The sequence below is a fragment of the Ammodytes marinus genome (assembly GCF_949987685.1).
Source record: "Ammodytes marinus genome assembly, chromosome: 3".
In the NCBI taxonomy this organism is placed as follows: Eukaryota; Metazoa; Chordata; class Actinopteri; order Uranoscopiformes; family Ammodytidae; genus Ammodytes; species Ammodytes marinus.
The window spans coordinates 17,487,247-17,514,676 of record NC_137232.1 but is presented as its reverse complement, the minus strand read 5'-3'; the positions used below and the strand labels follow the sequence as shown (position 1 = coordinate 17,514,676).

At 42.2% G+C, this 27,430-nt stretch overlaps 1 protein-coding gene across 1 annotated transcript in view; it reads right to left on the bottom strand.

The window, feature by feature from the left end:
* robo2 (roundabout, axon guidance receptor, homolog 2) overlaps positions 1-27,430 on the bottom strand; it is a 174,248-nt gene that overhangs the window by 39,060 nt on the left and 107,758 nt on the right. The window contains exons 3-13 of the mRNA XM_080053968.1: positions 23,947-24,104; positions 23,618-23,738; positions 23,068-23,206; positions 12,613-12,749; positions 11,420-11,431; positions 7,497-7,621; positions 5,637-5,808; positions 2,751-2,956; positions 1,574-1,655; positions 1,284-1,449; positions 968-1,134 (exon numbers count right to left, since the gene is read on the bottom strand). Of these exons, the coding sequence (XP_079910094.1) occupies positions 968-1,134; positions 1,284-1,449; positions 1,574-1,655; positions 2,751-2,956; positions 5,637-5,808; positions 7,497-7,621; positions 11,420-11,431; positions 12,613-12,749; positions 23,068-23,206; positions 23,618-23,738; positions 23,947-24,104 (1,485 nt within the window). The remainder of the gene's footprint in view (positions 1-967; positions 1,135-1,283; positions 1,450-1,573; positions 1,656-2,750; positions 2,957-5,636; positions 5,809-7,496; positions 7,622-11,419; positions 11,432-12,612; positions 12,750-23,067; positions 23,207-23,617; positions 23,739-23,946; positions 24,105-27,430) is intronic.

The window sequence follows — 27,430 nt, the reverse complement described above, 5'->3', positions numbered from 1 at the left end:
GCCTGACCGAACAACCACATCAACGAATGAACACTAAAATGTGACACCCCAGACATATTGGATGGGAGAGATGAATGGACACTATTTTCCAGCTCATTTCCCATTTTAGCAATGTAAAAAAAAAAAAAACTCTAGTGTGATGAGATACTGAGTGTGGTGGAAACAAGACACAGAGGAAGGAAGGGGGGCAAAAAAAATAAATAAATAATAGTTTTCTACTATATTTCTAAAAAAGCTCATTCAGACAGCCCAATGCAGTCATGAATCACAGGTCACACTAATAGGGTAAACTAGGCCAAACTCAGTTATAAAAAAGTAAAAAAGAAACATTGTAATCAATGCATGTCATTGTCAATAAACCTGTCTATAGATCATCTCAAGAACCTCACCTGAACATGAGAGAGATATGCTGTAATTGAATCGCCTCTTTTTCAAACACACTCTTGGCTTACATTTGACAGAGCTTGGCCAAAAGGTGGCTTTTATTTTTTTTTGCTGGGGGATTTATCATATCAATGTAATCTGGAGACTGTGGTCTGTCCAGTACCGTAATCAAATCTTCTGTTGGGTTGGGAGGCAGTCATTTACTCCTGTTACGATCATTAACATAGCAGGGATAGCACAAACTTGGTTAAGCCTTCCAAAAGTAGGCATGCTTATTTTACATAATTGCTTAAGTGTAGCCCTAATGGGCTGGGCAGAGATGGAGAATTTGACCTCTGGAAGTTATGCAGTGTTTCAGTGCAGCTTTTCACTGCAGATTGCTGAGAGGGGCTGTATCACACTTTGAAGGGGAGCACAGAGTGACCTTACTCTATCAGTAGAAACAGTAATTTTACTCAGCACAAGAGAAAAAAAAGCACGGTCCAACAGTGAAGGTGATTACGACATGGTTCTGAAATGCGTGTATTTGGTAAACACTGTCCAGATAACAAATTCCTTTCACGTGAATGTTAGTTTTAGTTACCTTGTGTTCGCACAGGTTCAGACATGGGGCTCGGATCGCTCAGGCCCTGGCTGTTGACTGCTCGGACCATGAACAGGTAGATGGTGTTGGGACGGAGGCCTTTGACAGTGAACTGGGTGGTTTTGATATGATCTGCTACTGTTTGCCAGCTGTTGCTCACTGATTGACTGTAATGCAAGACAAAAAGAAGAAGTTATTAATTTCGATTATGTCTTATCTTTTCACATGGTACAATATATTTGAACCTGCAACCCATAGCAAACCAAAGCTATTAAGTAGTGAGTTAGGGTTTGAAGTCACTGGTATAAAAACAAACCTGAATGCTTCAATGACAAACGAGGAGACAGGCGATGCTCCAACCATCCCAGGTTGCCAGGACAACGACACACTGTTCTTGGTGACATCAGTGACCTGAGGTTTAGACGGCGGGCCTGGAAGCTCATCGTCATCGTGGGTTTTCACAACCAACGCCCCACCTGACTCTGGATATTTGGAGAGACAGAAAAATAAAATGTGTTAAAGAAAACTATAGCTGACAATGAAAAATATATTTTAATATATATTTTCTGTACATAAAATACATTAAAACGTTATGCCATCTTGTACCTTTGACTTCCAAGAAAGCACTCCATGATGTCTCACCACTGGAACTGGTAGCCACACATGTGTAGACCCCGGAATCTGAAAGCTGGCAATTGGTAGAATACACATGTATAAACATATAAATACAAATAAACACATAGACACTGTTACAGCTAAATTGAATGACTCTAATAATAACACTTTAAGTGAAGGGGAGCATTTCCTTTTCACACCTCCTGAGAGCAGTAGCTATGAGTGAATATATATGTGATCTTCCTATCGCTGAACAACTGAGAAGTAATGGGGCGACTTCGCGAGCCAGACTTGCGCCGGCCAAAGTGTGTGTCATTTGTGAGTGCCTCAAAGTGCTGACGCTAATTTCCTAATGAATTCCATCTTCTACTCACCACCCTTCCATCTCTTTTCCTCTCCCCCTGCTTATTTCCCCACTGTCCTGCCGACCACAACAAAGCCAGGCTAATTAATTTAGGGTGGGCTGCTGCAGCCCCCTGGACCGATGACAGCTGGCTTGTCTGTCCATCCCTCTCAGGGAACTTCGGTTGTTTGTTGGTTTTTGTCCCCGAGCCTTCCCTCCATTTATTAAATAACATGTCAGTGGTCGGCAGCTTTGTCAAGCGTAATAGATATTCCACCGAGGCCTCTGAGTGGAGAAAGGAAGATGTGAGCCTTTTAAATTTAATCTACTCTAAATGTGTATGTGTGTGTGCAGTGCACATGTGTGTATCCGTAAGTGCATACATGTTTCTATTGTACAGCTGGACTCCATCCAGCCCTGCACAGCTGAGACCGGTTGGACATGCCGTGCGACTAAGTGATACTATTAAAAAAAAAAAAATCAATGCTGTCTATTCATTCATCTCTTTATGGTACCTTGCCTTAATAAAGCTACGCTTAGGCTTCCTACTGAATCCTACAAGCTGTATCCTGCTGCAAACAGAACCACACAAATACATATTACTGTATAAACAATCCAGATACACAACCAAGGCCAGGGACCACTTTGAGAAAACAAGAGCGGTTACAAAGTATGAAGCAATAAAAGGAGCTGACAATAGACAATCACAGTTAAACTCTAGTTATTGACCAAGCTATTGTGATAATAAAAATACTGGCACAGTAGCATACATCGATTGCTTTGCTCTTAACAAAGAACAATAACACCAATGAAATTCAGTTTTACCCTAATGTTTTTGATCTGAAGGCTGCCCAGCTCCTGCAGGGACATGCGGGGGTCCTTGACCAGCAGACTGAGCCCATCCTTCAGCCAGCTGATAGAGGGGATGGGGTCTCCTGAGGCCTGACACTTCAGCAGGGCCACACTGTCCACTCCCAGCGTCTGATTGGACGGGCCCTGGCGAATGATGGGCGGCGGCCTGTCTGTGAGCACTGCAAAATGTAAAGACAATTATCCGTATTATTGTAAAGTTCACATGGTTGACGTCTAACAGTAAAACGAACTGAGCGACAGAATTGATCATAAAATGCAAAGGGGGGTGGATGTGGCTATCCGTCGTAAAGGGGACTATTTTCTCTGCACGTCCTGTAATTGCACCACAGAACAATGAGCGTATCCTTTATTTCCAAAGGAAGCAAGGGGAACAGAAAAACAGCTGAGTAGCATTTTTTCTAGTTTCATTGATGTGGCAGAGGGATGCTAAGCAGTTTCCAGTTACTGCCGGGGTAACCTTATTTTTATACACCACTCTGGACTGTGGTAGAGTTGAGCGGTGAGACTCTTGCCTTTTGACTCAGTGGTGGTTCAGATAAATACTTCATTATGTGCAGTAGGGGGAGGGGGGACAATAAAAGGTGAATTTTAAATAGCACATCTTATTGAAACCACCTTATGTTACTCCTATGAGGTTTTAACAGAGTGAATAATAGTATCCAAAGCTTTAACATTATATAATCAAGGGAAATTAGCTTTTCATATTCCGTTCTAGTCTTACTTTTAATGAATGCTCATGCTGATGAACATAATTTACCTGAGCCAATTCATTTGTTATAAAGCGCCAGAATAAGCCTGTGGGTTTACCTCCATGAAATAGTAGGTATGTCAGAGGTGATCTTGGAGAGACCTAGCACTCTAGCACACAGGCAGTTTATATATTTAGAGTTGAATAATGTGGAGTCCCCCTGGCATCACACAACCCGCATTAATTAGAAAGCGTGGATTAATGATGTCAGACCTGCAGGGGCTAATTACCGAGTCTACCTCAGTAACCTTTCAACACATTATCACACCCTCGTTTCCACCCTTATTCTCCCTCTAGTAGCAGCTAGGCTGCATCAGACAAAAAGGAAGGGATTCCAAGTAAAACACTTTTGCTGTGTTATGGTCAAACCCCCTCCCCACACACACACACACACGCGCGCGCTTGTTGGTCACGTCAGACCGATAGAGAAAAGCTGTGTGTGGGGAGCCTGATATATTATCCACCACAAACCAAATGTTGTACATCAATTTCACTACTGTTATTTAAGTTATTGTTTCAGTCCTCTGGAATGTTTGTATTAGGTCTAGCGCAATTATATAAATAAAGAGTGATAATGTAAATCAAACCCTAAGCCAAGAAGAAGATTCAAAGCACCTGCTGCTATAGACAGGGACTCACTAGTCTGTAGTTTATTCTATCTCATAAACACACACACGCCTGAGAAGTTTTCTCTTTGCCATTGTCTTCAGCTAAAGATTTAAACCAACATTAAATAGATTACAGCGATTTTTGTTTTGCAACTAAGTAAAAGTATTAGTTATGCATCCATGTTTCACAATGGATGTTTTAAAGTGGCGTCAATGATTCCAAAGCCTTCCTTATTACGAGCATACAGTAAGCCATGACACAAGGCATAAGGCTTTGCCGGGCTCAAGAGATATGATGTGCCTTGATATATGTGGTGATGGCATGTAGGAGTGACAGAGGGAGGAGACAAGGCTCCAGTGAGGCCTTGGGTCTCTGGATCAGGAATTTCTCATTACAGATCCCCTTGAACTCCACATACTGTTGTCTGTCTGGGCTGGAGGCAGTAAATCACATGGAGACTGCGGCAGGTGCGGCCATGAACTCCCCCTCCCCTCGCCCTCCTGCACTCTTTCCTACTCCCCCTCCCTCTCTTTAAAGACCTCTCCTAACACCAGTCGCGCACACATGGAAGTTATAAAAGAAACAAATAAAAAAGGTTAACTATTGATAAACCAGTTTATTGGGCTGTAAAATAGGATTTGTCTAGACAACTGAAGGACATAGCAATTTTGTACGTGCCATTGAACAATTTCCTGCTTCAGACAAAATGTAAAAAAAAAATAAGTAGCTAGCCGGTACTTTGACAGACATATGGATGGCCGTCTATCTTGCCATCACAACAGCTGGGCAGATTAGATGCTCCCACACCTCACAGGACCACATAATTCATTCCACAGAAAACCATTGTCACTCACTCACTCAATCATGTCCCCAGCTCTTTCTCTTGCTCCATCTCTCCCTCCCTCCTTCTCTCTCTCACACACCTCGCCCACACGCCGATCATCAAAGTTGAAGGAACTCAAGGGCATTGCTTTATTACATTTTCCAAAAGCAAAAGTAGAAAACTTTAATTGAATTGTGTCAGGAAGAAAATTAAACAACGAGTGTACTGCGAAAAAAACACGGTGACTGAAGGTCATGGGCGCTTACATGCATTTCTCCAACTCAAGCCGAAATCTATGCCCGCGCATGGAACAACAAAATAATCATTTTGTTTCTCGTATAACTCTACCTTCGAGGGTGTTAAAGGCCAAATTCCCATTGAAACTCAGCAAGGTGAGAAAGTTGTTGCTGTTGAACCACGAATAACTGAACTCAAATATCCATAAACAACAGGTCTGTTGATGGGGGAAACTGTCTAAAATGCATGTGGGAGTAAATCAAACATGCACACATTGGAAGTGCATCATCTGTGTTTATATGCACCAACTTTGCTACACATTTTGTAGCGGAGCCAAAGTGTGTGTGTGTGTGTGTGCAGTAGTGTAGCTGTATAGTGTGCTGGCATGGAAGAGGTTACGCGTCAGTTTGTTTCCCCTCACCATCTGTGACCTCCAGTTGAGCCTTGGCGAGGATGCTGCCTGCGACGGTCAGGGCCTGGCAGATATAATAACCGGCATCTGTCCTCTGCACAGACGAGATGGTGAGGTCTCCGCCGGGCGACACTGAGAAGCGACTGTTGGGCTGCTGGGGCTGGTTGGGAAAGAGCAAGTTCTGTGGAGGAAGGACGGAACAAACGGGCAAATTAACGATAACATGGAACCGGTACAACCTGGAATAATGACAAAACACACATGTCATACACCCACCACCACTAAACACACGCAAAAAAGAAGATTGTGCAGACTCGTGTACACACAGTTCAGGCTCTTACAGCTACAGTATGAACAATTTAATCTATCACTTGTGTTAACCGAACCACTCAAACTGCCAAACTGTTTTGTATACAGTTTTGAAGACTCGGTTTCATAGTTATTCTAGGGCCAAACCAGAGGCTCCACTCTGTGTTACGAAGGCGACTCTTGCTCTCGCTTGACTTTGTGACTACTACTTTCCTTTCTGTTTCTTTTTACCCACACTCACCACCCCGTATGAGCTAAGCTTAGAACTGAATATAATACATTCATCTTTAGAATAGCTAGAGAAGGGAGGGTTTGGGTTCAGAGGACTGATCAAAACCTCTGAAAAGAACATCACCTCTACTTCTTTGTTGTTCTTCTATTCAGAAACTGTATCCAGCTCTTTCTTTTTTGGTGTCCTTTTTTTCTTGTGATACCCAAAGGTAACCAGAAAATACAAAAGCTGTAGTTAAATACACTTAATCACTTTAATGTAACAAATAAAATATATTTTTTTAGACCTTTTCTTTAATGTAATTACTGTAACAAATACATTCTCTCAATACATACACCTTCATACACATATACGTCAGGTTGGGTGTGGTACTGAAAGCATCGATAAACACAACAGAAGAAACTAGTGTTGAGATTGCGCGGACGTGCACCTGCTTGTTCAAAGGTGTTCGTAGTGCATTCATTTGAAAAGGGCTCATCCTTAATGACAATGTGAGACAAACAGTGGATATAAATCTGCTCTATTTGGACAATTTCACAACATGACTCAGAGTTACTGAGTCATAGGCTTTAGGTCACACATTAGTGAGGGGTAAAGTGGGTGAGTATTACACACAATGTTTGTGTGAACATGTAAGCATGTGTCTCACTTCTGTACACTCTTCAACTGAACTTTAATGTAATTGTTGGCCTACAGGCTACGTGAGTGTGTGTGTGTGTGTGTGTGTGTGTGTGTGTGTGTGTGTGTGTCTGTCCGTTTGAACCTTAGCCAGAGTTGAATCATATCTTTTGGCTCATCTACAAGCCCCAACACGCTCCTAATTGGCAGTGTTGTTGAGCGTTGTGAGGACACCCAGGTATTTGAATGGGTTATCTGCCTGAGTGAGGGATAGGATCGTTCTTATCAGTGCAGGGTCACGGGAAACCGATTAGCACTTTACCAGGCACACTGTCGTTTGGCGGCTCCTGGGAACAAAGGTGTATCTGTGTCTCTAGGAAAAGATACTGATGGCAGATAGTGTAGTTTGAAGGGCTATGTGTACAGTATGTTTTGTGTGTGTGTGTGTGTGTGTGTGTGTGTGTGTGTGTGACAGTGTATGTACACGGCAGAAGAATCAGAAGTATCTTGCAATTGTGCCTACAGCCAAGGGAATCCAAACAAAGTGCTGAGGTTTGATAACACTAGAAAACACAGTAGATAGTGAAAGCTGCCGACTGAGAGAGCAATACATTTTCCCACGAAAGAAATTATGCGAAAAAGCAATACAAAAGATTTAAAAAAAAAAATCAACAAACTGGATTGTGTGTGAGTGTGTTTGTTGCTCTTACCTGACTCCCCTCCTTCTGCCAGAAGACAGCGGGCTGAGGGTTTCCTCTGGTTTCACACGGGAAGGTGGCGATTCGGCCTTGAGCCACAATTTGGTCCCTTGGCCGGATGACAAACTGGGGCGCAGCTGAAATTCAAAGGAGCGAAGAAAAAAAAACTGTGTGAATATAACAGGGGTGCATAGTGAGGCCAAACACCAGGGCTTGGGAATTTTCAAGCAAAAAAAAAAACAAGCAATATGCCACCACACGGTCAAATCAAAATGGGAGTGCCATACAGAGCTTTCCATGCAGAGCATTTTATCCATCTTTGGCTCTCTAAATAGTGGCTCTCTGAACAGAGGGGAGCATACCAATGACAGTCAAGGCCGTCATTGCCATAGTAACCACCAGGTTGGCCATTCATCCAGGTGAGGCTGAGGCTGAATGAATGACAGTCACATTGGCATTCACACAGGGGGAAGAGCCATGGTCACAGTGGCATTTGGATCAGAGACAACACAAAGGCACACACCCATGCCCTGGAAAACATCCAAAACTATGAGGACAGACATATAGGCCTAAATCATGTCTGAAAGAGTAAGATTTAGTGTGCATCCAGAATGCATCTTACATAGAAAGCAAGATCTGAAGTGGCTCAGTACTTCTGATCAAAGTTGTATCAAAAATGGAGTGAGAGACAGAAAAGACTGTTTACCACACTTCAAGCTAACACCTCTCCATCAAAGCGGGATGAAGGCTTGAAAAGCTATCAAACTTTGAAATCGCGGTGTGAAGCTTTCTCAGTCAATATTCATGACTCCATCAGGAGCCGCACCAGTTGTCACACACTCTCGGTCGAGACAAAGTGAGAAATGTCTGACTGACAACTTGTCAAGATGCAGGTCAATAATACAGAGAAGAGAGGAGTTTAGAGTTTAGATACTAGATCTTATGGTGTGCAGCGGAGCTTTTCGTTCACTCCCTGACCATTTCCTGATGACAGGTAATAGAGGCAGGAGCTCACCTCACCCTTCGCTCACATTTCCACATGTTCAAGCAAACATTTATATGGATTTTAAAATGGAAGTTTCAGAGGTTCTATGAATAGTAGCACAAATACCTCAGCTGCAAAACTAGATCTCTGAAAATGTCTAAACTTTGACCTTAGGGGATTTACAGCATGACCCAAGACCTGTCCTCTTTTATTCACCCTGTAGTTACTGGGGCTGTAATTCCCATGTTGACAAGAGCCATTGTTTGCCAAGATAAGACATCAGCGACACGTTCCTCAGAGGGAGGAAACATGGTTCCTGCAGAGATAATGAAAAGTCAACAAATTAGAGACTGGGAATCCCAAGTGCACACAATGGGTAGTAGAGGCCATTCTCTTCGGATAAAGAAAATTAAAGATTGTGAAATATCTACAGTTGGAAAATTCAAATGACAAAGAAAAATAGGAATTGTAGCAAAGCAACATCTTGCATCCTTCTCTGTTGCTTTTGATTTCTTTGTAAGTCCTTTCACAGACAAGCCAGCTGGTTCCAGTAAGGCCAAACTCTTCCCATTTGGCTGCTTTCTCCATGTAATCCCTTTTTGGGGGTGCGTATTTGTCAAAGATACACACAGTTGGGAATGGTACAGATGGCTACAGATTTACTGCCTTCCCGTTTGGCCTTCTGCAGCTTGGATATCTTGCGGCTCTCACAATGCGCTGGGCTTGATACAGAGCTCTTAAATCATGCTCTGGCAAGGACTCCCTCCCTTCACTTCTTATGCACCGTCCCATTCCACATACTGTCTTACTAACTACTTGCTAAAAATATGCTTTAACACCTTACTAGACTTGGTCACTAGCAATTCACCAACCTTTGTTATCTCTTACCCCCTCTCTGCGTCAGTGTTTCCTTCAGTCCTATTCTCATAGGCTCTTGTGGCACACAAACTCAATTTAATTATTAGGAAAACAAGTTTACCATCTTATTTCAATAATTATGACTATAAGATAAACCTTCTATGAATGTGTTTGAGATTTATAATAGTTTTTTGCCTGTATGGAGGATTGTTTGCAGCTAGGTATCAAAAAATGAAAAAAAATTCCAGCTAGATTTCCCCAATTAACCAAATCATCTGTACTGTACCCAACACCTTTTTGTGACCTAGCAACCCTTATCAACTAAGACAAGTTTCCTATTACACATGACATTTTTGAGCTACTGATTACAGGTCAAAACTTTAACTCTACTCTTTCAAGGATACTTTTAAATCAGTTTGCTCAGCTTTTCCTGGAAGCCTGAGATTCATTTGGGGCTCATTTTATAGCTTTTGAACTCCTTTCAGAAAAGGGAAAAGGAAAATGAATAAAATACCTACGGGAAAGAGAGTTGGACCTCAAAAAACGAGAGATAGGCCCCCGAGAGAAAACTAGATCAAAACCTCTGACAAATCAAGAGGAAGTCAGTGTGTGACAGCTCCCCTGCTTGGCTCAGGGGCTAACTCACACTGGCCCTGTTTTGATTCCTAGACCCTTAATGACATGTGAGAACTTCCTTCCTGTACCCTCCTAAGGAAACACATGATCAGATGCCCATATTTAATTCATGACAAGTCACCTCTGCCTGTTTTGGAAAAGGGGCTTCAGCATCAAACAGCAGGCAGTCAGGGTTAGAAAAAAAACAAATGGACAGCAAGACAGACCTCCATTCAGTACACCCAGGCACACACAAGCTAAGAAGCATTTCCTTCTCCTTTAAAAAAATCCCACGTTTCAATCATATTTTATTCAGAAGTCGACAGCAATTACTCTCTCTTCCCACAGGCAGGAGAGTGAATGTGTAATTTTCTCCGTCTTCTTGAAAGCTGACAGTTTGACAATTGTAGAACTGGCTACTGCTGTTTTGGCAACCAAAGTCCTGCCACTGAGGCAGTGTCTAGGTTTTTTCTGCCAGTCAAGCCTGTCTCCACACACCATTATTTTCCTCTATCTTCCTTTGTCCTGGCAATTTTTTTCTTTTTTTTTTTGCTTCTTTCTTCCTCTTTCTACTCTTCAATCACCCATTTTCCACCAATGCCGATTCATACACATTTTCTGATCATTTAACATCTTAGGTGTTTCATATTTGGTTCTGCATGGACCTTTTTCACAATCTATAGTGGAAATATAAAATTTGATTCGGACTCAAAAGAAAAAGAAGCTCGTCCAACACAAACAGAACTCAGTTTTGTGTTCCAGAAATGCACAGATGGCCACACAAGACTTGCAAGTTAAACACGTCTTGCACCATATGAGATGACAATGTCTGAGACTATCAGACTGCTAGCCCATTCAGTCATTGTAAAAGACAGGGCCAAGAAGATATAAAGCCTTCAGTTTAGAGAGACACAAACAACTTTTGAGTTGCTACGCTTGATAAATCGAGTCGTTAAAACCTACACTAGTTCCATCAGCTGCCGGCTGAGATGAAGTGAGATTGATACAATATACAAAACATTGTTAACCTGGCACAGACTATTTCATTATTGTATGGTCATTGTTTAGATTGTGAAACTGAAGGATATCTAATCTTTTAATATTTAAGTAAAAGTAAAAAAAGTGTTTCCATGACACTTTGTCTCTGAGTTCTGTCAAGTTGGTACATTAATAGACAAACGTGGTGTAATTAGGCCAGTAGTGTTTTTGATGTTAGTAACTCGACGTCATTGTAAATGAGGGTCACCCCTCAATTGGTCTCTCGAGGATAAATAAAAGTTAAATGAAAAAAAATGAAAAACTCACTTAGAGCTAAAATCTACACATACTACGTAACTATTGCAGGGGTACACAATGTGATGTAACACCCGTTAGTCAAATAAAGTTAATGGTGACTGGTTGTCAAGCAGTCGGATGCGGTAGTGTGCATGGAGGGGGGCATGCGGGATGGAATCAAATCAGAAGGATGGGTACTTACCTACAGGGCGAGCTGGAGACACAACAATGGAGGAGTGGATACACAAAAGAATACACGGACACACGAACATATAAAACAAGAGAAGAGGAACAGAACAAACAAAAAATAAAAATAAGACAAAAGGAAATCAAAGTCAGAATGAATGACATGTTTTTTGTTGGGGCCAACACAATTCTGGCACAAAGCATGGCAATGAGGATCCAGTAGCATTTGTCAGCAGGATGATTGTATTGATAAGCCTTTAGCCTCTGTTTCTCAGACACCTGTTTGATAAGGGCAGTCTGGTATGAGCGCCCACTGGTGGTAAAAAAAATAGAAAATCCAATTGAATTCAAATACCCACAGGGACAGCCACAAATACACTACTGGACATTCGCTGTCTGCGGTAATGAAATCTACAATTCTACGTGCTGATGGACAGAGCAGAAAAAAACAGAGTAAGAAATAGGGAGAGAGCATTTCAAAGACTAAATGAAGAGAGCGTGTGGGTTACAGCCAGACACTGGACCCCACCCTCTATCAAGATGAGTCGGTGCAGGTTGTGGTTCCCCAGTGTTTCGTTTGTGTTACTGTATGTGTCCTCACCGGCAAGTAAAACATTAAGTTGCTACTTTAACTACTATCTTTAACGCTATCTTCCACAAAAGAATAAAAAGAGCAGTCAAGCCAGACCTTGTTTTAACTCCCTCTGGCCCCCCTGTGTGCCTCTAAAGCGGTCCACAAGGACCTTACACACTTGGGTTTAATGGGAAGAAGAGTGGTGAAAAGAGGGGAAAATTATGGTTAGAATGTTTTTATTAACCTTGCAAACCCCAGGTGTGGGACCGGCGGTGTGCACCAGTAATCTGTGAAATGGCTTTGCTGACTGGGTGGTTACAGCATGGAGGGTGTAGCGTGGCTATAGCAGACCCCCATGACATGGGGGGAGGGTGGCAGAGTGTGTCGATGCCGCACTTGGAAATGTAAATAATTAAACAGATTCATAGTCTGTCTACATCTCTCTTGACTGTGGGAGTCAGCATCGTGGGCTTTGCTATTTGCGTGAAAGGGGAACCCTATGGAGTAAACTGCCAATCTAAGCCTTGTTCTTTTATACGAATACAATAACCCGCAGTGGGCCGTGACTTCTCTTACGTGTTGTTTCGTGCGAGCAAAGGTGGAAAAAAAAAAAAATAACAAAAGGTGTTCCGTACCTCTGACTGTGAGCGAGGCGGAGGCCTCCAGCTTGCCCACGCGGTTCTCAGCCACACAGGTGAACGTGCCCTCGTCTGTAACCGAAGCCTTCTTCACCCTCAGCACATAGTCATCCTTGTCATACTTGATCTCATACCTGTCGACAAAAAAAATGCGATATCATTAAATTAAAGTAGCCTGTTTAGCATTAAATGCAAATAATATAAATTTAGATAAAACATGAACCCTGTGTGCTTTAGTATTTCCCCCCCCCCATGCCTGTAGAGCTGTCTGGCAGTAGACAGTTGACACAGAGGCACAACTTTTCATTCTGACAAATGGAGATTGCGAGGAGGAGGATCAATTATTCAACAATGACACACAGCACGCAGATAGGTGTGCATTGAGTTGGAACCCGCAACACTTGTTCAATATTCATGACATGTTTCTTTCTCTCTCTCTATGTGTAGATATGTTGAGACCATATTCGGTGCTTTTTGTGTGTGTCTGAGAATGTACATAAATATTCCATTGTGTATCTAATACACATGCAAGTATGTATTGTAACACTAATTATATAAAGAGATGTACTTCTTCTTGTTACAATAAGAATATGTACGGCTCTTTATATAAAGATGTGTAAAGCAACTGACTAAATCAATACAGAAACTATACGAGGATACAGTTGTCCCTAATTTCAAATTCACTTCAGTAGTCAAATGTTTTAGTTTGTGTGTGTTTGTAGGTGGGCCCAGACCTGTATGACTTATATGGCAGTTGACAGGAGGATAATGTTGCTGTGGTTTGTTGTTCCAGTGTGTAATTGAAGGGGGTGCTGGCCTGGCAGTGTGTGTGAGGCGTGTGTTAGAGGGGGTGGCGGTGGTGGCTATGTGCTGGTGGTCTGTCAGCCTGACAACCTTCTGCTGTCCGCAGTCTGTCACTCACAGACGATGAACAGATAAAGGACCACTCTATTAGTGCTTCACACATTGTGTTGACTCCTGTGCAGCATTTCTATACATTTATCATTCAAATTATAGGTTTGCCGAAATAACATTGAACATCTAGGTCTCAACCTTTAAATATGTGTACTGTCACAGTGTCTTTTTTAATACCACCACTTGGAGTCCCCAAAGTCAGAATTTTTCAGACGCACATAGGGGCTTTAAAAAGGGCACGCCTGAAGTTATATTACCCTTTATATCACAGCTCACGCCTCTGTTCTATAAAAGCTGTAGTCCAACAACTATTAAAAACACATAAAAGAACCAAGAGCAGCGGCCAACCTGGAGCTAACCCTTAGATGCTGAATATGCAGTCAGAGTTGTTTTAGAACAAACAACAGTGGCCATGTTTATTGTAATGAAGGAAAAATGCCACACAGTGCAACAGCAGCATGACTCTTTTATGAGTTTTTAATAGCTTTTGGACGACAATAGAGTTCTCTGGCACAAAGGATACATTATGCTTTTGTCTACACAGATGACACATTCATTTTTTTTTTGTTATGGTGTCTCCAGGGTGTTTGTTAAAAATTACACAATTGCACACAATATGAAGGCGGATAACAGTGTATGTGTAAATCCACACTTGGTGGTTACAGTGATACATTCTGATGTGAATTTAAGGTAACAGTATGCTATGGTCTATTCCCCTCTGAGTGGGAAAGACCCCTGTGCTGGACCATCAGGTGTACTGATGGCTCTGTGCCATTGGCAGCTGCAGAACTAATCTGTCCTGTCTATCACATGTCTTGTTTTTTTCACCTGCTGTTATGACATTTCCCCAGCAAGCATTCAAAGCCAGCTTTATTGAAGCACATTCCTCAACTTTGACTGCCAGTTCCTCCTCTCCACACAGGTACTTAAGAAGCCATAATGATTATTTGACTGAGTCATGACTGAACGCTTTGTTCCAAACAGAGGGGATGTACAGTTCAGGTAATGGCGGGGGAGACGTGAATAAAGCATTTATTGTTGCAACTGAGTGAGCAGCATCCAAAAGGAATGAGACAGCACCTTTTGGCACAAGTCTGTTGCCAGATGAAAAACAAACAAGCTAATAGAAAGAGAACTCTCCCATACTCTGCCCTCCGGCTACAGTAGGGAGCTGAGCATGAACTTCTGACTTGCTGAGGGAGGTGGAGATGAGCGAAAGAGTGGCAAGGACAAGTTAGGGCTTAGGGAAAAACCATGACTGCCTAACAAACTATGATGGGAGCAAGTGAACAACTCTCAATCACACTACCCTTATACCAACTCTGTGTCAACATACTGTAGAGGTAATGCAATGTTTAACTTAGGAAGTTGGTTGCTACAGCACTGATTTTGCAACATTTCACTGACTTATGTCACTTGTCAATTGTATTGGTCAAAATACGCAATATACCAGCTCAGTGTGTGGCCCATGTACAATGTAGTTTTACATTCCTTTTTTCTTTAGATCCAAATCACACAAATTAAGCGTTACATTTTTCACAAGATACACAGATAGAAATGCTAACAGTCAAGTTTAATACTGTTACAGTTAAGTACCATACAGTTTCCCAGAGGCTGATATCTGCATGACAGAGCTGTTCCAATTTGGATAACCCATGTTTGCACCTACTGGACAACATGCTTACTGTTAAGACAAAAGTCACAGTTAGATTTAGATTTTGTGGTGCTTAAAACATATCAGTGGTGGCGGGTTTTCTGTGTACAAAACTCTTTTCATTTGTGATCACACCGGGCGGCACTTAGCTTGATTGCAGCACGTGAGGTGAGTGCGCACGGGTGAGTTAATAAAGGTCTGCTGTTTCCGGTCGGGAGGTGAAGGGTTTGTGCACGGAAGAACGCGAGAGCACGCATTGGTATGTATTTTCTGTTTTTGCACCAAAGTATAATTTGCACAGTGCGCAGGGGTCTGGCACTTTTTCACTTTGTCACGTCTTTTATGTGAGAGCGCATCGGGCGGCGCAGTCGTCCTTAGTGACGTCCTGGGCACATTTGTTGGAGGCGCACATGGTGGAAATGTTTGCATGGGAGATCATTGATGCCAAAAATGCACTGTGATTTATATATATATACCTACTGATTAAATAGATTAATTCATAAATAATGTAATGTATTTCATGGTGAATATTGTATAGTATAATATTATATATAATGGGAATATATATATTGTAATTATATAATTGTGGTAAATATCTTACTGATTTATTTTGGATTTAAATTAAATGTTAGATTATGCATTTTGATTGTTTGTTGTAAACTAACTTGATTTCATTTTTCTCTTTTGTTACTAAAGGTTTTCAACCTAATCACAAATCCTAATTTAAAAGGCATGTTGCAAAATTCATGTGAAATAAAAACTACGGATAAAGATTTGAGTTGTCCTGCGTCCTCTCTTCCATCCCTGCCATGTCAAGTGTGGCAGGCACGTTTAACATCAACCCCAGATAACTTGACACTTACTGTTCTTTGTATCGTCTCTATCCATCTCTCAAACAGATCCTAGGGCTGCTCCATTACGTATTAGTGGGAAACATGAGCCCAATCAATCTGTAATCAGCTTCCCATATGGAATCAGCTAGATGACAAGATGAGAGGAAATACTCAGGGGTAAGAGGTAGTTGTGGCCACACACACATGTCGCTACACACATAGAGGGAACAGTAGCTCTTTTATTGAGACTGAATTGGGTTAAAGCTCTGTTCTCTATTAGAGGAGGAATGTAATTGCACATGTAGAAAGGCTGTGGAGAAAGGATGGGAGAGCCAAGCTAAAACTCATTGGACTCTCTCTCTCATTTTCAACAAGAAAAAGGCACACTGAACACACAGTACACACACACACACACACACACACACACACACACACACACACACATACACACACACACACTCAGACAGAGAACAAAGTATATAATCATCCAACACGTATCCACACATGTACAGAGTCATTGGCTCATGCAGGGAGATGAGGAGTGATGTAAGCAAATGCCAAGACAAAGAGGCATTTTTCTGGGTCATCAATGTGATGTGTTCGCTGCATGAAGAAAGGCTGTGCAAAGATAAAAACTTTAATGGACACACTTTGAAAGCATTACATCTCACAGGATTTGCCTTGAAAACTGTCAGTCTGGAGCACACTCACCCGTGTTCCACCCTCAGACTTGTGCCAATTCGCCCACATTAAGAACATCTTATCTCTTGTTCGTATGGACAACTGCGGTGTGTGTGTGTGTGTGTGTGTGTACTGTTATCCACAAAATGACCCCACCTGAGAGGATCTTATCTGACAGGCCACTGTGTGCACATGTAAATTGGACTGGCAATAGACAGGGGTTGTGTGCCAAACCTGAACACATGAGTCAGAATCAAGATACAGCGAAAGGCCTAATGCCAGCCCGCTCTCCGGTCTGTCTGCTGTGACACAATGTCCCCTCTCTGCTTCATTTCATTCTGATAGTCTGATCTAGTTTCACACCATCTGACTGCCTGCTTTACCTCATCCTGATCAAAAGAGCTGGAGTCTACCTGCCCAGGCCTTGTCACCCATGAGAGGGAATCAATTAACCACTATCGCTTCTCATCTGCCTTCTGTTTAAGGCCCTTAGCCAGAGCACCTCCCACACCTATACAGGGCCAGGCCTTTCCAACAGTCACACTGAAAATCATCATTGTTCAACATTAATCAAATATCATGTTGGCAATATGTTAACACTTATGCTAAGGCTGGGGTTCTTTTTTGTCTTTTAAAGGCGTATTATATATATATTGGTGCTACAGTGAGAGCAGCAGTGCAGTCTTTTCTTTGTTGAACAATAAAGGTAGAGTCAGCGATTCGGGAGAATGCTTGTTGAATAATAATCATTGATAATCAGTGAATATCTCCTCATGATCCGCTACCTGTGTATGTATTTCAAGCACGAAAAGGGGAAAAAAAAGTCCAGTGTTAATACACAGCCTATACTCTGTAAACGGGTATGTTAGCTACAGTGGGCCCCATTTGTTTACAATTTTTTTCTCTACATACCAGTTTACAGAATCTAAGCTGTGTATTAATACCAGAATTATTTTTTTTAACGCAGTACTGCATACAGTACAGACAGGTAGCGGATCGTGGGGAGTATTTACTGGTACTGACAAAAATAATCGCTGACTCCACCTTTAATTCAATGAGTGAATCATTTTTTGTTCACCTTACTTAACAAAATATTGAATTAACCTTTTAAGATAAAATATAACCCTGCTCATCCTTTTTGCCATTCCAACCCTGCCCTTCCACACGCGCTCTCATAAATACCAGATGTATCCACTTATATATCAGGGGGAGTAATGGAGACAGGAAACGCAGCCTGCCGTATTTCTCATTCTGCTGAGTTGTGGAGGTGAGAAATCCCCGAAACTGGACGGTCAGCATAACGCAAGCGCCCCTGTCACACTAGCTTTAACAGCTCTTTCAAATAGAATGACCCACACACCTCTATCACACACACACACACACGCACGCACGCGCACACACACACACACACACACACACACACACACACACACACACACACACACACACACACACAGTTGAAAATAAAGGTTTTTTTCTGCTGAATGTTGCAGGGGGAGGTCAGCAGGGACAGGGGGGTCTGAATACAGATATACTGCCAGACCAAAGGGGCTGTGATAAGGCACAGCAGAGGGCACAAGGGTCCAGAGCAAACAAGGAGGGAGAGAGACATCGGCCACACACTAAGCTGGTATAGGCAGGTGGCGATAACAAACACTCCCCAAGTATGTTTCACTGGGATTCATAGACTCATAATGCAGAAGCTTTTCCATTTGGAGACACACAAAGCGCTCTCTGATGTGGGAGCAGCTACGGTGTGCTTTTCCACCAAGATTCTGCAGAGAAATTCCTAACAGACGGATATTAATCCGATACTGATATTAATCCAAACATAAGACTCTTTTACAAATAATACATTAGCCTGTCTAATCATAACCAACTGTGGAGGGTGTAATGTATCGTTATGGAAGCGCACTTGTAGATACACTTTGTATTTGTTACACCTAAAATAAGATACAACTCAACCAGAGTTTTTATAGTGTTTTCATGACACGTGCAGCACATGCCAAAGATTTTCCTCGGGGAAGACATACCACTCCACCATTGGAAATCTAATCCTATGTATATTGAGAAAAGGAATAAACGTGATAAACCCGATTTATTTCTCATGGGGAGGTTGGATATTTGTAATAGAACATGCGCTGGTGGACAGTGCATTTAATATCAACTAAGGCACATATGTGTGGTTTTTCGCCTTCTCCTCCGGTTATAATTGAAGCCCCAATTAAATACTGTTTTAAGGCACACTTTCATTAGCGCAGTGTACAGTTAAGAGTTTTGTCTGACAATAGAAAAAGCTGAACTATTTTTTTCTGTCCTGATGGCAACATACAGGCTTATATGGGAGCTACAATGATAAAAGAAAAAAAAAGCCATTATGAGAGTAAGCTCAACAAATGAGCTGATCTAATTTCAGCCACAGGTAATTATTCTGTCTTGGCCATAGTCTGCCTTGCTATAACTAATTTTATGTGTGGTGGACCAAATGTATTTAACACTTTCCCCTCACATACGCCAGTGTTCTCCTTAAAGTAAAGGTGTAGAAGGAATTCAGAAATAACCATATGATGGTTCGATAACATTAACACTATAATAATTATTTATTTAAATAATTAAGACACCTGTAGCAATATTACACCAGCTGTTCCTTGACATGTATATGTGGCTATTATTGGGTGTTTTCACAGGGACATGTATACTGTAAAATTAGAATGTATCTATTGCAGTGGTTTTCAAACTGTGGGGGGCGCGGAGTTATGGCAGGGGGGGGCGCGGATGAATATGTGAAAAAAAATAAAATAAAATAAAAATTAGTTTGTGTTTTTGATATTAACATCATACTTAGCAAATGTAAGTGATCATACAAAAAAAGTAATACAATGTTTTGGTCTAGATAGTTAATAGCCTAATAATGGAATCAGATCATATCGCCTATTTCAGCCTTGTCTGTGGAAATAAAGATAGCTGGACAAGAGTTCTTCTGCTTCGTTCCTCTCACTGCATTTAAATGCATTCACTATATTACAGAGAAATATGTCCCGTAAAAAAAGAGCACCAAGCCCAACCCAGAGGACCCTGCATAATATTTTATTTTAAATTAATATTTTTATGGAAAATTCTTTGTCTTTCTTCAATAGCTTCTAATTCATCCGACCCAGTGTCTCCAAATTATTTGTTCACACAAAATTCCTCATATTTAGCCTCTTAATTTTCCTCTCAAAGTGCATCAGATTCATGCATTTCACTTTAAAAAGGTAAAAAAAAAATCTCCCGGGGGGGCATACCCCCGGACCCCCATTGGAGGGTCTGGTGCTCAGGTGGCTACTATTTTCACCCAGCTGGACATTGGAGGCACTAGCGAAAAAAACACTGGGTGTGTGAAGGACATTTAACAATAGTCAATAATTTGGGCAAGTCTGTCTGCCTATCTCTCTCACTCCGCTGCACACTCAGTCACTACTATCCATGCTTAAAGGAAGCAGGATTAAACCACTTGATTAAGATGTTCAAATGGATTTTAAAAAAGCAAAACACAAAATATGTTTAAAATGTGTAAAATAGGAACAGAGTTGTTTAAAATGTGTAAAATAATTAAAAGATCTTTCAAAACACACAGGGGTTTAGAACTTTTTTTTGAGGGAGGGGGGGGGGGGGGGGCACAGCTGAAATTTGTTCTCTGAGGGGGGCTCACTCTCTCACACTTTGAAAACCCCTGATCTATTGTATTGCATTGTGGTACCCACGCCCCGAGATGTCTCCTTGAGTAGATAAGGTTGTTAGGTCTGGTTTTACGAACACAATCAAACACACACACACACACACACACACACACACACACACACACACACACACACACACACACACACACACACACACACACACAGGTGGAAGAGCTGCACAATTGTCTTTGTTCTCTAATTGAAACCATTCGTGTGCTGTCTCCATCTCCTCCCCTATCCCACAGAGACTGAAACCAGTGCCATCCTGGCGTGGTTTATGTCTATGTGCCAGTGTGTGTGTGTGTTTGCCTGCAAGGCTTCTGGAGCCACTAAGCATATTAAAGACCTGTTTACTCAGCTGAGGCTCCATTTGCAATTATTCCAAGTATAGAAGTTTCACATGTACAAGCACCAACAGAAAGACACAGGCGCCATGTAAAGGGACCAGCAAAGACAAATCAAAACACTTTGATGATAAAGAGGGCGCGGACTTACTAAGTCTCCTTCATGCTACAGCTTATCATAATAATAAGGACAGTGTAACCTTTTTCTTCCAAAGTACCCCTCCCGACTGAATATAGAAGTGCTTTGTCTGTGCTGATACAACTACGACAGTGTGATAAATATGCGTTAATATTATATAATTTTTAATTTATATTTCTTTACAGCACTGGCCAGCTATCAAACTGGAGACCATACTCAAAGTGGGATTTTAAACAATGCTTCTGTCAGTCAGAGAGAGGCTTTGTTTGATGTTTATTAACTGAGGATAAGCAGTGCAGAAAGCAGGAACAGTTTGTCACTTAACAATATGAGGAGTCTTCTTTTTGGCACGCAACAAAGGAAACAGAAAATGTCAGAATTAGAATATCGCAGTCTTCACGCTTACTTTGTGCTTCAAAGCAAAACCGGAGAATTAAATATAGCGAGGAAAACAAAAGCTCTCAGGTTGTAATTAGAAACACTGCAATGCAGTGGTTATTGCTTATCATTTTGGCAGTGTCTTTTTTTCATGTGTTTAAGTTCCTCTTCCATATCCAAATAAGGTCAAACTTCAAAAGGGATGGTACAGTTTGCAAGGGGGCTGGCACATGACACTCATCCTACACCCAGTTATAAATCTTTTAATTACTGTACAAAATGAACTCATTTTCCAGAACTAACTCCCCCCCTATCAAAGACATGAGTGAAGTACTTTTATGTGTTTGCTTTGGCACGGCGCTTGTGTCCCCTTCTGCCCAGTGAACCAAATCCTTATCAGACACAAACAAACCCGCCCACGCACTAAGCTCTTTGCAGCTCTCTAGCCTTGAGACATGTCGGGCCCACTGAGTGTATGTGTTTTTTATGAGGTTGATCCAAGCAGTGTGTGACTGGCTAGCCGGATGGGGGACACAACGCAGGTCTCTTTGAAGGCCACTACTGACAATGCCACCGCTGTTGACTGTGCAGGCCAGTGACTCAAGGTGACGCAACAGGCCGACAACAGGCCGACGTACAGGGCCGGACAAGAACAGTATCACTATCTCATCAGACAGTGAGACGGACTGTAGCTGGCAATGCTGCTATAGCGCTTCTTGGTGAATTACACTTTTGACGCTTTTTTCTTTTTTCAGTCTCTCTTTATTTTGCAACTGGCAGTGAACACATCATGTCAGCGATGGTATACAGACTGAAGGGGGTTAAGTGTGTAAGGGCGGGAGCGATCATCTTACAGTTTTCCAAAGTGTCCGTGCCAAGATTTTCACCTGAGCACCACCACCTGTATACAGACACTTAAGTGCTATGTCAGCTACTATACCCTATTTAGTTGTATCTCCTGTCATTCTATATTTCTTTCTCAACCTCTTTGCTTTTCAAGGTGCCAGATTTTTTTATGCTCGCCTACCTTTCAGCCTCCCTGCCCACTGAACCTGTCACTCCATTTTAATTGTCTAGCTCGATACCTGTTCGTCTTCATGCGGACCCCTTCTTTGACAAGAGACACTGTCTAGCCCTTGTTATGGCTGTGGGAGCCGCCTTCTAGGTACACCCACGGGTGGAGTCAGTCAATCCTGAATGTGTTATGTGAATTGTGTACAGCCTATGAGCGCTATGTAATGCCCCCCTGGCACCCAGGTCAGGTGAGAGTATGCGGAGTGAGTAATCATTAGGTTGAAAGAGTCACTCACACTTACATCAATGCCTTCACAGCTGCTTTGCATTAAAGTTGGACTGAAATTGTCAAAATCACATTTCCTCTGTATCCACTCCCTATACAAACTATGTGCAAGCTGAAAATAATCAATAAACTGGGATGTTGCTAGCTATGGTGGGCTCCCTTTGTTTACATGACAGTTTACAGAGCCTAGGCTGTGTATTCACACCAGATATGTTTAAGGCGCACACAAAGTACAGACAGGTACTTCTTTTGACAAGAACCATTTGCCAGAATCGCTGAGTCCACCTTTAAGTGCAGCCTGTCACATCAGTGCTACACTAACTGGTAGGCATAGGTGTACACACACACACACACACACACACAGTAGAAAACATTGCTCATATATGGCAAGAAGGAAGGAAGGGCAAAGTGTTTGCTGCTGTGAGCCGTTATCTAATCACTGTCTAAAGAAACATTTTTTTTGGAGATTAATCTAGTGGGTGTACGTACCTCCCACGAGGAACATCCACGTCATCTTTCCTCCAGCGTACATTTGGCTGAGGGTCTCCCTGTACCTGGCAGCGGAACTCCACCAGCTCCTCTTCCAGGACCACCTGGTTGATGGGCCTCCGGAGGAAGGTTGGTCGCTCTGCAGAGGAGTGGAACAGATCACTTTATCATGTAATGCAATGGGCGGATGCCAGTGTGTGAATATACAGTGCGTGCATTGTTATAAAAACACTGTGGCCTCTTAGGTCTAGTCACTATGTTCTTTTGTTTAAATATTCAGTTAATCTATGAAATCTTCTATGAAAATTATGTGGACACATTATCATAATAATGGCACCAAAAGTGTGTTTATATGCAATTTAAAATAAACTGAAAAAAAAACAGATGCCCTAAAAGTACTTCCAATTTGAACCTTGACAAACATTAGAGATTTTTCCTGAGTTGGGAACTAAACCGTAACTGAGAATAATACATTAACATTGTATGGATGTAGCTCTGTTAAATCACTGAGTTAAAAAAACAAAGGAGAATGTGGAGAAATAAAGCTTACCAAACACTGTGACTTGTGCAGTCTCGCTGTCCCTCTCTCCCACCATGTTGGTTCCCACACAGATGTACATGCCAGCGTCGCTCTTTCTCGTGTTGGAGATCATTAGCTTCCCTCCTCGAATCTAAAGAAGGAAAAACGATTTTTACAGACATACATGGATACCATATTTTTTTTAAATCTCCACTATCAAGCCTTTATCTCTTCCATTTGCATGATGTATTTTGTAAAAACTAAACTTCAGAATAGACATTGACTGTGATTTTTTTCCTTCTCAGCCCAACATCACACCAAAACAGTTTGTCATAGAAGTAGTCAAAAGAGTCACTCACTGTGATCCTGTCATCCTTGTCGTCAATTCGCACTTTGTCTTTCTTCCAGAAGGTGGTGGGTTCGGGATGGCCTCTGGGAGGAACACACTCAAGGATCGCTGGCTCTCCTGCTGCCACCACCGCGTCAGTAGGGTTTTGTCTGAAGTCATCTCGCAGCACTGAAGAAAAAAGAGAGGAAACCGTTCAGGAAGAGAATGGTTGCGTTGGCTACTGTTGAACTGGAATGACTAAATGTTTAGGTTCACCATTTGTTTTAATGTTTTTTTTATCAAAGTGCAGTCAGCAATTCTAGAGAATGCTTGTTCCCCAAATCACTTTTCGTCAAAATCAGTCAATATCTTCTCACGATGTGCAACCTGTGCTATGTGTGCGCTGAAAAAAATTATTATATTAGTTAGTTAATACACAGCCTAGGCTCTGTAAAAGGGCATGTTGCTAGCAATAGCGGGCCCCCTTTGTTTGCATACAGTACTTGTTTACACAGTCTAGGCTGTGTATTAAGACCGATTTTATTGTTCACCGGTCGGTAGTAGGGACATGAAGCTGATGTGAGGAGATATTCACTGATTTTGACAAAAATTGATTTTGACAAACGTTGACCAGAATCGCTGACTCCACCTTTAAGTTGTGTAACCAACACAACGTGAATATATACAGTTCTCATCGTGGCTATTTAAATGGGATGTGCAGCTTCATCTGACAAGGCAAGCACAAGAGAAAGCTAATTGGAGCTAATGGAGGTCCCTGTGGAGGTAGCAGAACAAACAGAGACAGAATGCCCTGAAGCTTGGTGTCATTCACATGTGAGAGCTCACAGGGGTGTTACACTGCCTCACTCTGCTGGCATATGCACATACACACCATTACACACACAACCAGATAGGAGCTGGCACAAAATATCAAACAGTGGGTGGTCTGATGAACAACTGTGGCCTGTGGTATCAAATCCCCCTCAGGTAGGCATTTCATCACAGAGATAGCCTCTCACCCCTGTATAGTGTTCAGTCAAACACACAACACCAACACATTACAAACTGTGTTGTTTCCATTATTGGAGATACACAAACAAATTGTGAGACATTAATCTCTCAAATTGTGTTGAGAACAGGATGCCTCTTCCATACCAATGAGGGGACATAGTAAATAATACCTAATTTACAGTTCAAAGTGGAGGTTGCTCTGACTCTCTCCTGCTGTGTGTACTCAAACAGATCTTTATGATCATTTGATCTACAATAAATCTAATCCACGGAGTAGCACTTCAGGAATTTCAGCTTGAGCTGTGTCCATCCATGCAAAGAACGCATGATTCCTATGAAGGATAAAAGGGACTGAGCTTGTTGGAGGATGTTTGAAGACGCTTGAGGAGGGCTAATTTAAGGGCATGCACCACAGGTCCTTATGTAAATTCCACGCCGCGACGGGGACAATGGCGGGGAGGGCTGGGATTATAAGTAGGGGATAACTGGTCCCCGCGCTCCGGGCTTCCCTCATCTCTTCACTCAGTCTTCAGAAAAGCCGCCGAGCCATTGTCTTTTTATTTATTTATTTAGACCAAGGGAAAGTGGACGGAGGGCAGAGAAGAAGCTTTCAACCCAATTATCCAGGGGGATCGCACAGGGGTACGTTGTGGGACTTTTGTGTGACATGAATTCAAATGGAACCTTTACACAGGGGTAATATAGGGAGGGAATACAGAGGAGGTAGAAGTAGAGGTCCTCTCTCCCTAATGCAGGGCCGCCCTCTAATCTAAAGAGCTAAGGTAATTAGCCAGCTCCAGAGCGGCCGACCCCCTCTAGCCATGGTGGGCACAACAGCCACCACCGCAGGGCTTTTCCGTATTTGCATTACAAACCCGAAGTCCTGCTGTTTAAAATCATAGCCCGCGTTGGACCATATATTGCCTGTTGTTTTCAAGATGGCGTTGGATTTAATTGCTCCTTTTAATTCATTGCCGGCACCCCCTTGGGATTTTGTCGGAATCAATTTCCTTTGAAACACAACAGTGACAAAGAAACGCACATTAGGTGCATCATTACGGTGCTTGTGCCACGCCGTCTAATCTAATCTTGTGTTGCACAGTACGTTACAGTAAATGCATCCCTACCCTGCAGTCTAAATAAATACACAACATGTTAGAAAGACTCACAAATAAAACCCAATCAACACATACTCGTTGTGGACAGGATTAACACTGGGATACAAACATCTGTAAGCAAACAAACAGATGACACACAGTGAAAGGATTATGCCCCGTGTGTTTGGGTTCAGAGTAAGTTAATACCAATACAACATTCTCAACAGATACTGTACATTATTAAGTAAATGAAGGGAGGAGGGGCCAATTCAAGTGCACTTCTTAGAGTTATCAAGGTCAACCTCCTACGGTCAAAGCACACACACAACTCAAATATTCATGCCCTCACTGTAACGTTCGCCTGTCTTCATTACAGCATGAGCATGAATTCCCATTTTTGCCCGCAGGCCCCTCCATTGGCGGAGCTAGACTACGTCTGGGATCATAAGGCGAGCGGATGCTTTCGCATTAGAATCGCAACACGACTGTTTTCTCTGTTAATCTATGTGAGAGGTGCATCTGATATGCGTGTATCATTAAGTGGGGTTTGTGTATTTGCTGTCAGAAAGTGAACTCCAAGTCTGAGGCCCTGTAGGCATTCAGGCCCGAATCAGCAGACAGACGCGAGGTAATTGCCTTTCTATCCCCATGAAACACTCGGCTCTTCTTCCACTGAAAACATCTCACCTCCCATGGAGTTCCAGCAGGCCCCAAACTCTGCCTTCTTGCATACTTGCTCATTAATATTTATATATTTTTACATTTACACCCCTCAGTTGGCAAGTGCTACATCTGTCAATCGGACTGCAGGCTAAAAAGAACCCATATGTGAATAATATTAATCATGCCTCTGCCTCTCGTACTCTATTTATTTGTTTATTTATTTCTCTATTATCAGAGGACCTGGGCTGATTTGAATGAAGGAGCATCAGGCAGGGGGCAATGCATGGCACATTTGTAGCTCTTTCAGCTGGCACTGTTCCAACACCTTGAACTTAAAGAGGAGGGGAGTCAAGTTGCAACTTGCGCTGTGAAACAGCCAAGAGCTTGGAAGTGGAGGTATTTGCCAAAATAAAAACAGAAAGGAGACACCCACTCAGTTACTTTGTAAACCAGATTATACTACACTGGCCTATGCCAGCACCCATTAGGAACATCCACGGATATGGGTGTGTGTGTCTGTGTGTGTGTGTGTGTGTGTGTGTGTGTGTGAGTGTGTGTGTGTGTTCTTGCCTAAAATAGACTCGGCACAAAAAAAAATCATCCTGATGCAGATACATGACAGCAAAAAACACCCGGCATCATAGCACAGAGGTGGCAGGGCAAGGACAGGATTGGGAGAGATATTTTGTACGGTGCACCCTCGTCTCCCACCCAAGATATTACTCAACGGAGGGTGACACTGCT